The sequence below is a fragment of the Silurus aristotelis genome (assembly GCF_946808225.1).
Source record: "Silurus aristotelis genome assembly, chromosome: 6".
NCBI lineage: Eukaryota > Metazoa > Chordata > Actinopteri > Siluriformes > Siluridae > Silurus > Silurus aristotelis.
This window is the reverse complement of record NC_139579.1, coordinates 13,459,725-13,477,929: the sequence shown is the minus strand read 5'-3', so window position 1 is coordinate 13,477,929 and position 18,205 is coordinate 13,459,725. Positions and strand designations below refer to the sequence as shown.

Sequence of the window (18,205 nt, the reverse complement as noted above, 5' to 3'; positions counted from 1 at the left end):
CAAAACTATCCTAACAATCGCACACCATCTGCCTCTGATCTTATTTTATTCTTAAAATAAGATCAATACCATTTTTAGATTGAGGATTGAGTTTTTTTTCGCGTTAAAGTCCTTCGTTTTTATATTCCAAGTCCAACCTCACAAGCGTTTTGAAGGACAGATGATCGGTGTCAAATCGATATCAAGGGAGCGTCAGGTCTGAGTGAAGAGTAGATCAAGTGCAGCTCCTGTCAGGTTTGAAATCAAGGAGGACGTTCAGAGGGAATGTCAATCTGTTTAGGAACCACGCAAAATATCATTTAAATCACTAGAGCTCTTGGAATGTAATGATGCTGCTCTGATTATCATTACAAAAAAAAAAACAAGAAAAAAAAACATGGCTGATGATGACACAGCTTGTAAAGCCCAGGGGGGAGGTTATGTATTGGAGGGTTTGGGTTTGATGCGCCGACACAAATCAGATCGTGTAGTAAACGCCAACGCCATTCATAATCTAACCAAGAAATCTCTCCGAACCCTTTTTTAAGTTGCATCAAACCTTTAAAGGGGTATCAGGTAGCCACAGGCTCATGGTAGGAATGTCTACAGTGATGCTGTGCTGCTTTGTTGTTTCCTGACGTTACTCTTGTCAGGCCCAGCAGTCAGTAGAAAAAAGAGGCACCAACAAAAGCTGGTGGTGTTTCAGATTTTATTTATTTATTTATTTATTTATTTATTTATTTATTTATTTATTTATTTATTTTCGCTTGACTGCCAGAAGCTTTATGGAAGGATTCTTTCTAACATACACATGGAAAGTCTCACTTTACCAGAATTCACAGTGGAAGACTGATCCATGTTAATTACATATAGTGGTAAAGATCTGTATGGACCAATCACTTCAACTAGAACCAGCAAATAGACTGTCTTTGTCTTTCACTTCTGTGTTTTGAGGTAATTAAATCAGTTTAATTTGATTATTTAAATCCAAAAATAAAATAACAAATCCGAAAGCACAATGATCAATCAGACAAACTTAAAAAAGTAGTTATCGTTTATGAATAAAATACTTAGCGCTCATTGGATGAGACATGAGACATCTCTTATTCAAGATATACAGGAAGTAGGAAATTGTCTATCTTATAACTTTGTTTTTTGTACATGTGTGAAGTTCTTCATTTCCTTTAAACATTTTTTCCCCAATAGTGCAACTTTTAACACTTTTACACACACACAAGCTGACTTTTGTCTGCCGTATCCTGTTGTACTTCTTGTATATATTAAATGACAGATGTCTCGTCCAATGAGCGGTAGTTATTCCATCCAACTCTACCGACATTTTCCGTTTTTTCTCAATTGTTTTGTTTTGGGATTTTTTTTTTGTTAGTTTTTTGTCTATTTATTTTCTTAATTGTTCATTTGTTTTCTTATTTGCTAATGTGTTTTCAGATATAATAGTTTGTTTTCTGTTTACTTCTTGGCCACCGTACTATTTGAACCAAAAAGTAATCCAATTTGCTGTGAAAGCCACGACCCACAACCCTGCCAAAACTCCAGGCCCTCAAGAGAAGGCAACAAAAAGGCATCGGAGGTTATATGAGAAGGAACTTCCTGAAGTTTTGTCTAAACCAGAGGCCTAGAAACAAAGTACAAACATAAGAAGAGTGCAGCAAACATGATCAAGAGAAAACAAAAATTCAAAGTAAGCAACAGAGAGTAATTGAGGGTCTCTGGTTCATATTCGAGGGTCTCTGGTTTGTATTTAAGGGGCCCCTGGTTTGTATTTGAGGGTCTCTGGTTCGTATTCAAGGGTCTCTGGTTTGTATTCGAGGGTCTCAGGTTCGTATATAAGGGTCTCTGGTTTGTATTCGAGGGTCTCTGGTTTGTATTCGAGGGTCTCTGCTTTGTTTTGCCTGGCCGGTAAAAAGACCCCTTCTCTTCAAAACCCTGTTATCTTCTGGGCTTTCATCTTTGAAATGTGCACCATGACTCCTTTTTTAACCTCAGTTTTTCAGCTCTGTCTGGCCTTTACCTCTTCCGTGTTCGACAGAGAAATGCACAAAGGCGAGCATCTACATCCTTCCTTCTTGTTCCATTCCACTGTGCTAGCTGTAACCAGATGCCTCCTTCCTCCTCCTTCATCTCTCCCATCACTTTACTCCAGAACTCTACAGGTGTAATTAATATGTGAGTCGCAGACGTCTCTTTCGCTTTCTCTCTAGGGTCTCAGGTGTCTTCTCTGCTTTCGTCCTCCGCGATAAGATGTCTGCGCGATTAAGAGCGAAAACTAATCCCGTACTGAATGCTCAAGCAATACAAAAAAACACCGGTGAGGGGGTGGTGAGGGCGGGGGTGGTGGTGTGATGAGTAAATAATTGATTGGCAGCACTTTTGTGTTTTTTTTAATCCGTAATTGAGAAGCCCAGCAAGGCTTTAGTCTCTGGTGTCACCGTATCCTACCACCATTAAAATAACAAGATGGAAGATAATGATCCTGGTTTAGATGCTGTTTACATGCGAATATGTGGAGTGTGTGAAAGAGCGAGAGAAAGTGAGGAAGTGGGCAGGTTGCTTTCTTCCCCAGGATGATACTCACGTTCTTGGAAGAAGATCTGCATGCAGCCTGGTTGACGTTAATGGACGCTTATCTCAGAGTCACTGCATTGAGTTGGACTCTCATCAAAGACACACACACACACACACCTGAACACTATCTTGTCCATTAATCTACTCCGTTTACATGCCACATGGTTGGAGTCGTCAAAACCGGCCACGGACGAACAACCCAGGAATTATCAAAGCATCGGCACCTCGGGGTCACTTTAATCACAGGTGTCTCTCAAGTAGAGCGGCTGAGACGGGGGACTCAAACCTGGAGAAAGGCAGGGACATAAAAAATGCAAACGCGTAAAGCGTGATTTCCAAAGATTTAAAAAGAAATAATAATAATTGCAGTGATTGAAATCGTTTGTCAATAGCAAGAGCTCTCTTGGACTTTGCTTGATCCTGGTCAGTCTGAGTTACTGATCAGAAGGTCATGGGTTTAAGCCTCGGTTTTACCACACTGCCACTCTCAGGGCCTTTAAGCAAAGCCATTAACCCTCTGTCCTCTAGGGGCGCTGTATCATGGCTGAGCAGTGGATCTTACTGTGGATCCTGGAAAGGTGTCAGCCACATTGCAACATAAACATGCACGATTCAGTTTCCAATCTACCTTTTAACATGGATTTCAGGAGATTTCAGGACACTGGAGATCCCAGAGCAGACAGTCAAGAAGAATAACCTGAGATCAGGATCAAACAGATGACGCTGCCCTTCTCCTGCGATGTACCGTCTGTATAGATACGTTTGAGATTGTACAATTGTGTTCGATATTCATAGTACAGTGGGTCCCCAACTTACAATGAACATGCATCCTTATGACCCCTTTGTAACTTGAAAAGTCGAGGCATGGCTTAGCCTAAGCAGGAGTCCTAAAAAATGGTGATCAGAATGGGGTAGTGAACTGGACTGATCATTTAATATAATACCGTACATAATTTAGCAAAACAGAGCAATTTACAGTATTATACTGTAAAAACTATACAGCTAAATATTTTGCGTTGGAGGCAAACGCACTGAAACAGAGCGCATCCGGCTCCGCCCTCCACTCGCCACACATACATATATATACTGTTGTTTATACATTACAATAGTGTAAATTGCTCTGTTTTGCAAAATTATGTACTGTAATGTGTTAAATTATTAACAAATTACAGTACAATACCATATACTGATACCCCTTACTGATGAGATGACTCCTGGGCAGGCTGGGCCACGTCTTGACTTACGATATTCTCAAGTAACGATGGTATCATCAGAACGCATCTCCGGTCAGGGACGAGCTTTATATATATGTGGCAGCGGACGCGTGGACGAGCGGCAAGTCGCAAGTGGAGGGCGGAGCTTACATCATCATATCAGCATCGTAAGATCAAGAAATCTTAACACATACACCCTCTTTACTAGTATAGTTTATTTTGCTACAGGATTGCGGAAATAGATCCCTAATCAGCCTTTCGGGGGGGGACTGTGTCTCGTGATCGTTGTGGTCAATGGGACGCACTAAGACCTCTGGTCATGCGTCAGTGCCGTATCCTTGAGCATGGCAGCCAAACAGCTGAACACAATAAGCATGTGCTTTCCAAAAGCCGTTCCCATCTCCATCCATCAGAGGACGAGCGATGCGTAGGAAGCTGAGATCACCCTGAATATAGATGTCTATTAGCTTGAATGACGGATCCTTCATAAAGCACAGTGACCCCAGGGAGGTCACGTGATGTCAATCGGGAACGCCACTGGCAGAGGAGATAGTCTTCGGAGCTCAGCCTTTCTGCCCTCCTCTCTAATACATTAACCATCGTGCATTTGGCCTCTAATGAAAGCATAAGACTCCATCATTCACTCAAATGGAAATTCGGTCGTCCTCGGAAAAGACACACACACACGCTTCAGTGAGCGTGTACACACACACACACACACACACACACACACACACACACACACACACACACATGACTAATCATCAGTGCTGGCCACACTGGAGCAATAACATATTAATATTCACTATAAAAGCTTTAGGGATTTTTTTAAAAACGTCCTCTTCCAAGGAAACCGCTGTCATTTGGGTTTTTCTGTTCCAGTCAGATGGATGAAGACGGAGAAATATATACATAAATAAATATACATCCGAAAAAGTCAGTGAACCCTGTTTATTTAGTTTATATCACTGTTTTCTAATGCAAATATGCAGTTTATCATCTTTTCCATTTGGTTTATATTTCCCCGATTTTATAAAGAACATTGTTTCATTTGCACTCCATCAGGATCGCTTTGGATTCTTGCACTGATATGAACATAGTCACAGACACAGTAAATAAAATCACAAACACAGATGGTCATGTTGAATATCGCGCTCGCTCTCCCTCTACAGAATCCTATTAACTCTACCCACTTCGGCAGAGCGCCCGTTTGTCACGTCGCAGAAATTCCCTATAAAGGGAGTAAATTGCTTTAATTAGGTAGACATCCGTGATTTGTTTAGGAAGACAGTAGTTCACTGTGACAGACTTGTGGAAATGCAATTGCGGATTACTTACTCCGTTGTGAAATTTCATTCGGGGGCACTGTGATTTATCCGAAGCAGTAAAATCCTGACTCAGTTTATGAGTAAGACTGATTATGTGATAATGAGTTTCTTCCCTTTGGACTTATTGTTGCTCTATTTTATTCATACTGCTGTCCTCTATAGCTAGATCCTACATCCCTCAGTGTAGTAATGCACTTCCTAGATTCGGATTGGCTCTTCAATATTGGGAGAGCCAATCAGATACACCTGACCTCTACAACCATATGTCTTTTTGATTGGCTCTGCAATATTGGGAGAGCCAAACAGATACACCTAACCTTTCCAACCATATGTGGTTCTTCTTTCAAACCGTTGCCACATTTCTGAAGACCCACAATCATACAGGACATCTTCAGGTGCTGTAAGTAGTAAATTTCCCTCTAAACTTAAAGACCCAAACCTGTTCAAGCATGATATTTGTGCACAATGTCAGCTTTATGAAGATGCTTTACTTGGGTTGGAGTGGAAAATCTCCAGCAAGCTGTAAAACCTATTGGACATCTTTTGGAATGAACCCTGACTGCACCCCAAACGTCCTCCACAAATCTAGTGGAACATCTTCCAAGAAGACTGGAGGTTTTTTGGAAACACACAAACTGTTGACCATAAAGTCTTTATGTATTTTAAGTAAAAAAAATATTGATATCTATGTATCTAACACACACATATATATATATTATAGGTTCTGAAAATGAACATAAGTCTCTTTCTGACTCTTTCTCTTTTTTGCTCGCAGGGTTTCTTCCGCAGGAGCATCCAGAAGAACATGGTGTACACATGTCACAGGGATAAGAACTGCATTATCAACAAGGTGACGAGGAACCGCTGCCAGTACTGCCGTCTGCAGAAGTGCTTCGCCGTTGGAATGTCTAAGGAGTGTGAGTACTGAAAACATGCTAACACACACACACACAACATACACAGTGTATTACCTGCTTAAGGTAGCAGCCCAGAGTCCTGAGTAGGTAAGTATACAAATAATAATAAAGAAGTGAGTGTTTTGTCGACTCCTAACATTTTAATGTTAATATCATGGCGCATGAGGACGTTGTGGATTCACCCTTCGCTAGTGTAGGATCCTTGAAACAGGGCACTCGAGCTGCGGAACGCATCATTGCGCCGTCCGCGTCCCGTCGCTCTCTTCGCCGTGTTCTCGCCGATCCGAAAGCGCTTTGCATTTCACACGTTATTGAAGCACTTCGATTGCATCAGCGTTTATGGCTCCCGGTCCACTTCATGCTCCATTTGCCAGAGGGAGAAAAGGTGATTCTTAGGCGGACGCTTTTCCCGGGACAAAGGAACAATCCAGACGCCGATTTTGATTTTATTTTTTTAAACATTCATCCGCGCTCGTCTTGCTTTATTCCACCGATAAAGGAGCTGAGGGTTAGTGTGAAGCTATTGTCGCGCTGAGGTTTCCGGGAAAGTTTACGATATCAGGGATTCTATAAACACACACACACACACACACACACACACACACACACACATACACCTGATGCAAGATTCTGAAATGACACTTCCACTTAAATCTCAAACCAGCTCCTGAGACACTTTATTAGAAGCTATAGTTTTATGGCCAAAAGTTTGTGGACACCTCAGCATACAATATTTGCTTTTTGTGACACGCACAGACACACACACACACACACACACACACACACACACACACAAATCCCATTTCCTCTTCTTCTTCACTCAAGATGTTCCACTAGATTTTGTGGATATTTGTGAGATTTCATTTATCCGGGTAGGAAAGTCAGGTATTGGATGATGTAGGTGAGAAGTTGAACCTTATATAAGTGGAGAATCTTCACATTTGCACCAGAATTATTGTAATAAATATTGCACCTTTTCACTCTCATTTATTGTATATTTATATTAGATGTATTTATATACATTGCTATTTGCATTTATGGTAAGACACTAATGCTGTTTCTTTGGCCCTGTGCTTATAAGATGTAGAATGACAATAAAGTTTAATCTAATCTAATCTAATCTAAAGGTCAGGTATCCCAATACATTTGAAAATATTGTGTTTTACTTTTATTCTTCGAATCATCAGAACTGAAAATAAAAACAGTCCTCGATAGGAGGCTCAGACGTTTGGAACCTGCAGTGTCTCTCTACCAAACGCAGTCGTTTTTAAACTCTACAGAAGTGAATTTCATTTCAGTCTGCTCAGGTGTCACATGTTCTCATGGGAAGATCAAACAGAAAACATTATTATGAGTCTAAGCAGCATTAAGAAAGATGTCAGCATTCAGGAGTCACCTGGTGAGATTCAGTCCTCAGGGTGAAGCTGGAGAATCATCACAAAGAGAGAGAGAGCGAGCAAGAGTGAGACAGAGAGAGAGAGAGCAAGCAAGAGTGAGACAGAGAGTAGAGAGAGAGAGAGAGAGAGAGAGAGAGAGAGAGAGAGAGCAAGAGTGAGACAGAGAGTAGAGAGAGAGAGCAAGAGTGAGACAGAGAGTAGAGAGAAAGAGCGAGCAAGAGTGAGACAGAGTAGAGAGAGAGAGAGAGAGAGCAAGAGTGAGACAGAGAGTAGAGAGAGAGAGAGCAAGAGTGAGACAGAGAGTAGAGAGAAAGAGCTAGCAAGAGTGAGACAGAGAGTAGAGAGAAAGAGCGAGCAAGAGTGAGACAGAGAGTAGAAAAAAGAAAAGAGCAGGCTGTGTTTAGATCCCGGAGAAAGAGAAAGACTTGAGCCTGGTTATAATGGTGCTTCTCTTCTCATGAGCTTTCACCAATCCCTCTTCCATCCTGATCCTGATCCGCCTCCCTCTTTCTCGGATCTACTCTCTACACAGGAACGATGTACACGACCCTCACACACGTCTGTCACTACTGACAGTGTGTGTGTGTGTGTGTGTGTGTGTGTGTGTGTGTGTGTGTGTGTGTGTGTGTGTGTGTGTGTGTGTGTGTGTATGTGTGTGTGTGTGTGTGTGTGTGTGTGTGTGTGTGTGTGTGTGTGTGTGTGTGTGTGTGTGTGTATATGTGTAGCAGAGAAATATTGTGTTTATTTCCTGGGGCATCTGTCGTGTTGGTGCGTCGCATGCTGCACAGATGGCCGGCCTGGACGGGAACATGATCGAAGCATCCCGTTAACATAACCGACACACACACACACACACACACACACACTTTACTTAAACATATGGAAAGAATTCTCCTGAGTTTAAATCAGGAGGAAAAACAGCAGCAATGGCTGTTTTAACTAATAAATGAATAAAATAAATTTAAACCATAAAGAAATGCCATTAGCTTCTAGAACATATGCTTTGGGAAGAGAAAGGATTCTCAGACAGTTATCTATTTATTTATTCAGTCATTTACTTATTTATTCCTTCATAACTAGTATGGCAGCGTCTTGAAAAACATGTAACATCTATTTAATTGAATAATTAAATACCCCTATACCACAGCAAAGTTGAATTCTGGATCCTGATTGGTCGGAAGGTTTTAATTAACAGCAGCACTGACAGTAGTTTTTGATGTAAGGCAAATCACAGCTTTTTTTCTTTCCAGTCAAAAATCATTTTTTTGGAAGGAGTCTCCAGTGTAGTGGTAAAGTTTTTCCAGAACCGAGTGCTTTTTTCTTGAAAAAAAATCTAAAGACCACTAGAATGTCTTTGGTGTCTTTTTCTTTGTAAGAATTGTCCACTCTGGAGTGATTTTTAATAATAAATAATACGATACAAATTCTAGAGATTGAAGACGATCTAATAGAACATGGTGCATGGGGGCAGAGGCGGGGCACAGGGGCGGGGCACCAGGGTGGGGCGGGGCACAGGGGCTTGGCTGGGGACACAGGGCGGGGCGAGGCAGTTGACATGTGTGGGACTCCTATTTCTGGTCGCTTTCTTGTTGAAATGCACGTACTGATCCATACAAAGTTCTCGTAGTGAAGTTGGACCACTGTGCCACATTTAAGTGCACTCCTTCTCCGTTGTCATTTCTTTAAGAGGTGCTCGGAAGCCCCTGAAGCCCCCTCTCGTCTCCACTAAGGATTTATTTGTGTGCGTTAAGCATGGCTCGATAAAATAGGTGATTAAGCTGATAATAGCTGCTAGATTGAGCAGAAAGAAAAGGCACATTAGAAGGACATTTTGTCTGAGAGCGAGAGACACTCCCACAGGTGGGCTCCTCTGCCGGATTTATTTCCTCTTGCCGAGAAGAGTTTTAAATGCCATTTATTTAATGGTCTTCTGTCCTTTGTATGATGAGCAGAAGGAAAACAGAGTGGGATCTTATTAACCAGGGGACAGAACAGTCAACTCTTCTCGGAATCTTATTTGATCAAGAAGATTAACCACCACCATATGATGTTTCTGAAGTTTCACTACTGTAATGTGAACACTTTTTTGCCTGCCTGAGGCCAACCTTCTGTTTTTGTTTCACTAAGCAACATTTTAAATAACTTGAACCAGAACCTGATGTTAAACCTGATGGAAATTGATGTATAACCCGGTGGAATCTGATGCAGAACCTGATCTGGAACCTAAAGTTAAACCTGATGTAGAACCCGATAAAAGCCAAGATAAAACCTTATTGGACCAGATGCAGAATGTGGTATTACCTGGTGGAACCTGATGTAAAACTGGATGCAGAACCTGGTCGAGAATGTAATGTAGAACCTGATGGAACTTAATGTAAAACCTAGTGTAGAACGTAATGTAGATCCTGATAGAACCTGATGTAAAATCTGATGGAACTTAGTGTATAACCTGGTGGAACCTGATGTAGAAACTGATGTAGAACCTGATTTAAAAACCTGAAGGAACCTGATGCAGAACCTGATCTAGAACCTAATGTTAAACCTGATAGAACTTGATGTATAACCTGGTGGAACCTAATGTCGAAACTGATGTAGAACCTGATGTAAAAACCTGAAGGAACCTGATGCAGAACCTGATCTAGAACCTGAGGTTAAACCTGATGAAGATATTCTGTTGGAACCTGATGTAAAATGTGATCTAGAACCCGATGGAACCTGAGGTGGCTTCCTCTCTCCTGGTTCAGCATGCTGTGCATTATGAGATGCTTTTCCTCTTCACCATAGTTGTACAGAGTGGAATGTTTGAGTGGACTTGAAGAAGAGTCTGGAACCTGATAAGAGTCACTTAGATTCCTCATTCTTTATATTCCCAGATCTTACACGTACCACAGCGCAGAGTGAAGTGGACAGATCTATTGTTGTAGAGATCATTTATGGGATTTGGAGAACATCTGTAATCATGATAGGGGCATTTACCAGGCCGACACCTGCTGCTGTAAACGTGTCCGATTCGAGTGGCTGTTAAGTCGCTGTGTTAGATCTCTATCACGCCGTAATCTCTGAAGCGTGCTGCTCAACGGCTCGGCCATGTACAAGAGCCGAGCAAAGCCCCTGACTCCATTCAACCGGCTTCATGGAGCGAAGAGCAGGACCATTTCTGTTCTTTAATGCATGAGGAACGCGAACTAAGACCAAAGTGCTCGCGGTTTAAAACGTGCCGTGATCTACGATAGAGTCTGTGTGTCCTTTTCATTTTCTCGCGTCCTCCTGACTCTCCGTCTTCTTCTCCGCTCTCTGTCTGTTTTCCTGGAGGCCCTTTGCTGCATTGATCCTAGGAAACATCAGCGTGTCCTGCCTCTGTATTTGTGCGGCAGCGTCTGTGATCACGTACCCATGAGAAGGCCTTTTTCAACGCTCGCAAATAGAGCAGGGCTTCCACTGATCTGTCAAGCGTACACGCCAAGTCTGATCTAAACACCCTCCAAAAAAACAAAAAACTCCACAAAGCCTTCTTTATGCTTTTGTTTACTTATTTGTTTGTTTAGTACATCAAAGGGGGAATTAAAGGGGCATTCTCAAAGATCATAAATCCCAGGGGATGAGACCAGGGGTCTCCAAACTAGTGGCTGAAGTGACTACCAGTATTATTGTGCAGATTTTAATTAATATATTAATTTAATTCTAGTTAATAACTAGAGGTCAACCGATTTTACCGATACAATACCAATAGCTAGGTTGGATCGTACTTGCTGATAACAATTAATTAACCGTTATTTTTTAATGGATAAGTCAAGTCAAGTCAAGTCAAGTTTATTTGTATAGCGCTTTTCACAACAGACATTGTCTCAAAGCAGCTTTACAGAAAACAACAGTGAAGGTGAATGGTGTGCGTTTGTCCCTGATAAAAAATAAACAAATAAATACATGCAAAAGAGTACTGAACTTTATTATAATTTTTATTTATTTATTAAAAAACAGTACTGAATCATAAACATGTTCTAGATGAAATAAATATGAATATATTTATTAATAAATATAAGTATATATCATGAATAAATTATAAATAATAAATATAATTAAGCGTGCAGTCTCACGTGTAAAAAAAAAAAACAGCACTGATTCACCTCTAGAGGCCGCTCTCGTAATGACAGCGGTTGGAAAACCGGAAAAACTATCAATATGGATTTTTAACAGTTTTAGCAATCATCCATCTGTGTCTGGACCTCTATTAATAACAGGATTTTTTTTTTAGAGCAGAGCTTGATATGAATAAAACATATTTAAAATTTTATTTTATTTTAAAATATCTCTGCCATTGTTAGGAGGTCCATTCCAAATGTGGGGGCATAAGAGAACCCCTAGATTAGACTGATACACCTTGTTTCAACATTAAGGTATAGTCCATGTTCTTAATTCAGGATGGGACCCGGATTGCACCCAGTCTTCAGGCTTCAATTACACAGCGTTTCTAATTATCCAGTAAACCACAACAGCCAAAAACCTCAAACAATTAGGTTTTGTGGTGCCCAAAGCCCACATGATGGAAGGCTTTAATACTTTAAATATATAAATGAATAATTGTCTCATTTGTTATTAAAACTAGTGCGCTTCATTGATTGTAGTAATTAGTAAAAGGGCATTAGCAGAATAAAAACGTGAACGGGTGAAATTAGCATAAAAATGGCACGTAACAACAGCGACAAAAACAACAACATCTAATAGTAGTCCATAAAATATAGAATATTAAAGCAGAAACAGAGACCAAATTGGGTTTGGAAGATTTCCAGGAAAATGTTCTTGAGATGAAGTCTAATTTAGCAGATTGTTGCCATGATTGAGTAAAAGGAAGAATAATTGTGTGTGTGTGTGTGTGTGTGTGTGTGTGTGTGTGTGTGTGTGTGTGTGTGTGTGTGTGTGTGTGTGTGTGTGTGTGTGTGTGTGTGTGTTACTGCCAGAACCTGTTTATCGACCATCTTTGGGTGCAAAATCGTCTACAGATGATCCCATCATACTACACACCTGACATATCCAGCCTTATGTGGTTCCTCCCCAGAACTGTTTGCACAAAGCTGGAGGTGCTAGCATGAAATTTCTATTTTGAACTAGAGAACTGAAACCTGTTCTAGCATTACAATGACGCTATTGCTGGCTCCATAAAGATATGCTTTACATGGGTTGGAGCGCAAGATCTTAAGTGGCCTGCTCAAGAACATTATTAAACACCTTTGGGAATAAAATGAACACTCCAGGCCTCCTCACCTTCTCACCTCCATCAGCACCTGACTTTACTAACTGGCTGAACGAATCTCCACAAATCACAAAAATTTAGTGGAACATCTTCCCAGAAGAGAGGAGAGCAGCAAATTTTTGCCCATATATTATTTACTCTGTTTTGAAAATGCCCCTAAAGCACAAACCCAGAAATCTGGAATTGTGTGTTGTTCAGGAGAATCTGGAGGGGTGTGTAGAAATGTGGAACTGGTGTCACTGAGCCGGGTAATTAGATGAAGACTTTTAGGACAGACCAGCAGGAGCATGTATACATGGGGGCTCCATATATTTAAGCATGCAAACTTACTTACTAGTACTTTGATATGAATCATCGACGGAAAATAAATTCCACACATAAAAATGATTTGCAATAGAAATATGACTAATTGCATTACAATCTAAAGGCAGATGCATGAGAATGTTGTTGAATCACTTTCTTCTTCTTCTTTTTTTTTTTTTTTTTATAAGATCGCTTTGGAATTGTAGCCGTGTTTGCATTTTATCAGACACGCATTGTAGAACTGTCATTTTTTTTTATTTTATTTTGGAGCTGTCCAAGGAAGCACTTCTCCAGCAGCTCCTCCAAGGTGTAATGAAATTGGACGGCCCCCAGACGGCCCCCTGCACAGCACCAGGTGGTCTCCTCTTAATAATGTCGTAAAAGCGTGTCCGGCTTCATAAAGCCGCGTGTGTGTTAATCACGAGATGACTGCATGGCTCTTACAGAAGGTAAGGGATTCGCTCTCTTGCTCCGCTTGCCCCTGATGATGCCATATCGGCTAGAAGATGAAGCCTCAAGGCCTCTATGGAAGACTTAACATCCATTATGTCTGAGATGAACTAGTTCAAAATCGTCTTTCACTGACCTCCTTTTGTTCGGCTCTTGTCTTCATTGACCTCGGTGGTTATGGCGCTTTGTTGAGACATTTGTCTATTATTATTTCGCATGTGGCAGCCATGAAAGTGACATTTCAGATACAATATACAGAACAAAAGTTTGCAGACACCTGAGCATATGATTCGTGAAGGCGTTTTAAGCATCCCTGTTATAATACCCGCCATTCTTCTGGGGAGATTTGTGCTCAGTTGATGTAGGTGAAGGAGGCCTGAGCATCCTGCAGCTGAGTTGCTGATTGAGTTAGTTCAGGTTCATTTATAATTTACAGGAAAAGGAATAACAGATACATTGATGTATTTTTCTCACGTTCCTCCCTTGCAGCCGTGCGGAATGACAGAAATAAAAAGAAGAAGGAAAGTCCAAAGCCGGAGCTGACAGAAACGTATGAGCTCACTGCTGAGCAGGAGGCCATCATCGAAAAGATCCGGAGGGCCCACCAGGAGACATTCCCGTCTCTCTGCCAGCTTGGCAAATACACCACGGTGAGAGTCTATCACACACACACATAATACAATAAGACATAATGGGATGTAAAATAGCAGTTTAAGCTCAAGAAAGAACTCGAAGTTTAAAGCCCAGTTTTAAAGTTAGTGGATGGATTGAGGATTATGCATCAAGAAACCATTAAAATATGATGATACACTGTGTGGTCAAAGGTTTGTGGACACTTGAGCATTATCCTGTTCCATGTTTAGTCCCAATTTGCTCCTCTAATTCCCTCCCCTCTTCTGGGAAGATGTTCCACTAGATTATGGTGTGTGCTTGAGGAGATTTGTGTTCATCACCCACAAGGGTGTTAGTAAAGTCAGGTACTGATGTAGGTGAGGTGAGGGGAAGATATTCCTCTTCAAACCATGTAAACCAGATTTTCATGGAGCCTGCTTTGTGCACAGGGGCATTGTAATGCTGGAACAGTCAGGAAAGGTCAGGTGTCCCAATACCTTTGTGGATAGAGTATATCTGAAGGCATATATGAGTGTGATTGTCAGCTTTCATGCAAGTAAAGTGCCACATCCACCCCAAACAAGGTGAAATCACAGGTTCCAGCCTTGTTAGATACGTGTCTTATGCTGTAAAACGTAACTGCACCAGGCACAGAGGTAATCGATGCCAAATACTCCGTTCTAAATCCTCTCTCTAACACGCAGTGCTCAGCTGCAAACGCTGTCTCTCGGCAAATCCACGGCAAGTATTCAATAACTTGCATCTCTTTCTTCATGCTTGTGTTTTGCTTCAAGGCTTTTTTTCACTCCGGTATCTGGAAGTCAAACGCTTCGGATAATCAGTGGGAAATCGATGACAGCGTAATAAGATTAGACAGATCTTCGTGGAGCGTGTAGGCTGTGTGAAGGAGACTGTTTAACATTACATATGAAGGCAGCGTGACAAGCTGGTTGATGTACACGAGCTTTATTAGGTGCCTGTTGTCAATACCAGAGATGAAGATGTCCTCAGTAGGCATCAGTCATGCCATGGACATCTCAGGTAGCATCTGATGAATAATGTACAAAGCCGTGGCTCATTGTTGTAGTCGGTATCAGAGCACACAAAGTTTTAGCAGTGTGGAAATGTACAGATTTTTGCAGTTTACAGTATTAACTCCCATTTATTCTGCCCATCTGTTCTACAGCATTTCGATTTGGTGCAATTGTATCCAATTCCCTGTGCATTTGGTTTGCATTGTCCTTCCCTTCCCATCCCTGTCACTCACAAGCTAATCTATAACATGACGCTGCCACCACCATGCTTTACCAGGCTCGTCAAATCAAGTTATCGTCTTTACCATTAGGTGTTGTGGTTTAAAAAGTCTTCACAACAGTGGAGCTCCTTACCCTGAACTACGTGGTTTCAAGACTATCTCTCTTTTTCAAGAAAGTACTTTATTTGTCTATGTTTCCACACGATTAGTTTCAAAATAGTCTCCTTGCACATCAATGCAGCGCTTCCAGCTTTTCCTGGAAGTCTACTTTTGCGATTCGTGCAAGATCTCCATAACGGTGTCAAAACACCGAGCTGGATCTTCAGCGGGTTGGTGCGGAAGCGAGATCTCAGACGATCGTCATGCACGAGTAAGCTCGTTGAAGATCTTCTCGATCTCCTGTCGTCTTCCAGTGATGTTCTTCCGCTCTTGAAAATCAAAACACCTCGAACGTTCACGGTGAAATCACAGACATGGTCAGAACAGCACCATTGCTTGTGTTTGGTTTGACATTGTACATGATAAAATCTTGTAGATTTTATTACAAAATTGCAGCTAAAAATAAAGAAAAACGACTGACTGCTTCAGTACTGTTCGAGAGGACTTTAATGAGAAATGAGCGTTGTTGTGCACCATAAATGACTGTCATGTATGAACGCTCTGTTACAGCCTGAACATGACAAAATGTGGATAAACAATCCTCCTCCCTTCTTTTCTCACTCACTGTTTTTTTTTCCTGAGCAAATGTCTCATAAACAATAAAACCAGACGGTACATTGGAACCTACCGACTTGGTTCCTTGAGAATGAGTAGTGAACCGGAGCTTCGGGGATCTACAGGGAAACGTACAATACTATAAATCAAACCCAGGCAGAACTGACTTGCCCAGGAGCATTCATCATCACATTGATCTACAGCTCTCAGGGATGCTGACCCTTACACGACCTCTCAGCGGTGGAAGACACGGCACCATGCCTCTGACAGTTGCCTTCGGGGACCAACCACTAACACTGACTCACTGAGAAAGGGCTAGTACATTCAGCAATGACATGCTACATGGTAAACAGAAATATAGATCACTTATTCTTTCTTTCTTTTGAGAGAGAGAGAGAGAGAGAGGGAGAGAGAGAGAGAGAGAGAGAGAGAGAGCACTTTGACAAGAAAAGCTGGAATCTACAAAGAAACAGGATGATCTATGGTCTGATTGTGGGTTGAGCAGAACTGAGTGTGTTGAATAGTAATCCGCATGCTTGAGCACAGAATGAGGATTCTAGAGTTGACATTTTTAGTATATTCACCATCGCAGGTTGTCAAAACCAAATTTTGGTCACAACGGACATAGATGCGACAAAATATACGAGATGGTATCAACACGTTTCGAGATTAATGGTGTAACTGGTGCTATTCTGACCCACGTGACCACAGACAGCGAGTTAGAACAAAAAGAGCAAACGTAAAACTGAGCAAATCTGCCACAGAGACGTCTGAAGTGACATATGTTTGACGTATGGCGACGAGGCGTTTTGAGCAACGTTTCAAGAGCGGAAGAACGTCACCGGAAGACGAAGAGAGATCAGGAAGACATTCAGAAAACAATTCGTCAACTTGTACATGGTGATCCATGATGAACCATATTCACTGTTTTTACCAACCCATGTGAACTACAAGTCTACAAGAATAACAAGCTTTTTCATTTCATTCTGGATTTTTTTTTTCTCTTTGATTGCACCCAATTTCATTTGTTAGATTTGTAACCTGTGTAACAATAAATCCAAGCACCAGTATTACCCATATTTGGGAATTGCTTTCTAATTCTTTAAATTTTCCTCGCTTTCAACCATTAGATTTGCTCCAGCAGCAATGTCAGGTTTTTAGGCCTTCAAAACAGCCGTAATTTGCATGAGGGCTAATTATCCTTCCCTCAAATCCTGGGAGAAAGACCTCATGATCGCTGCCGATTGGCTCCTCAGTGTGCCTTTGAAAGCTCTTTATTGGGAGGAGAAGAGGAACCCAAGATTAGTTTAGAGCTCCCATTATGCGACGAAATATTCAAATCCGGCGCCTCTGTGATTTGGGAGTTCATGTATGGGTGAGGGAGCGGGTCTTATTCTTGACAATGAATAACGCTTTATTGACAGTCGGCGGTGACAAGAAACGACCGCGGCAGCCTTAAAGGCAAAATAAAAGCCCGGCGCCGGAGGAGAAGGAGGCTCTCAGATTGCTCATTTGCTGAATATACATAACTGCTATGTTATTCCAGCCAGCCACCTGTCCCGAAATTCCCGTCCCGCCTCGGTTCGTGGCGGCGGCAAGCTTCCGAACGTGGGGCCGCTTACTTTTTAATGTTGAGTGAGTTGTCTAATTTCTTCTGGATAAATGCCCCTGAAATGAAATTAGAATTCCCCGGCCACTTCCTTGCTTCTCTCTATTGAATTATGGTGGTGCGGTAATTGACTGAGATTGCGAAGGGAAAATCAAACAGTGCAAGGCTGGTTCGCCACTCCGCTGGTCCCTCCCTCGCTTCATCTCATCCCTCTGTCCCCTTGGCCCCAGGGAGGAAGAAGACAAGTAGCTTTAATATCACAGACCCCAGCCCCCGAGCCTGTGTGTGCTTCTAAGGCGAGCTCCGGCATCGGCGTATATGTGTGTGTGTGTGTGTGTGTGTGTGTGTGTGTGTGTGTGTGTGTGTGTGTGTGTGTGTGTGTGTGTGTGTGTGCGCGTGTGGTAGCAGCGGCTCGCGTTTGAGCTCATTGAGAATGATTTAAACACATCCATACTGCGCTTCTCACTTAACCAGAGATCATATTTACAGATCGCCCTCTTCTTCCAGCGACAATCGATCCTGCCAATGGTGTCCACTCTCCCATCCAGCACACTTAGAGCCACATTCCCCTTTTACACATTGAATAATGGTGC

At 41.8% G+C, this 18,205-nt stretch overlaps 2 protein-coding genes across 3 annotated transcripts in view; both read left to right on the top strand.

Annotated features, from left to right (window-relative positions):
- LOC310727135 (V-type proton ATPase subunit C 1-A-like) overlaps window positions 1-18,205 on the top strand; it is a 207,806-nt gene that overhangs the window by 113,424 nt on the left and 76,177 nt on the right. The gene's annotated exons all lie outside the window — the stretch shown is intronic.
- LOC310727130 (retinoic acid receptor beta-like) overlaps window positions 1-18,205 on the top strand; it is a 102,739-nt gene that overhangs the window by 68,922 nt on the left and 15,612 nt on the right. For both annotated transcript variants that reach the window (XM_083543333.1, XM_083543332.1), the window contains 2 exons: window positions 5,883-6,024; window positions 13,912-14,072. In XM_083543333.1, coding sequence (XP_083399459.1) covers window positions 5,883-6,024; window positions 13,912-14,072 — 303 coding nt within the window. The remainder of the gene's footprint in view (window positions 1-5,882; window positions 6,025-13,911; window positions 14,073-18,205) is intronic.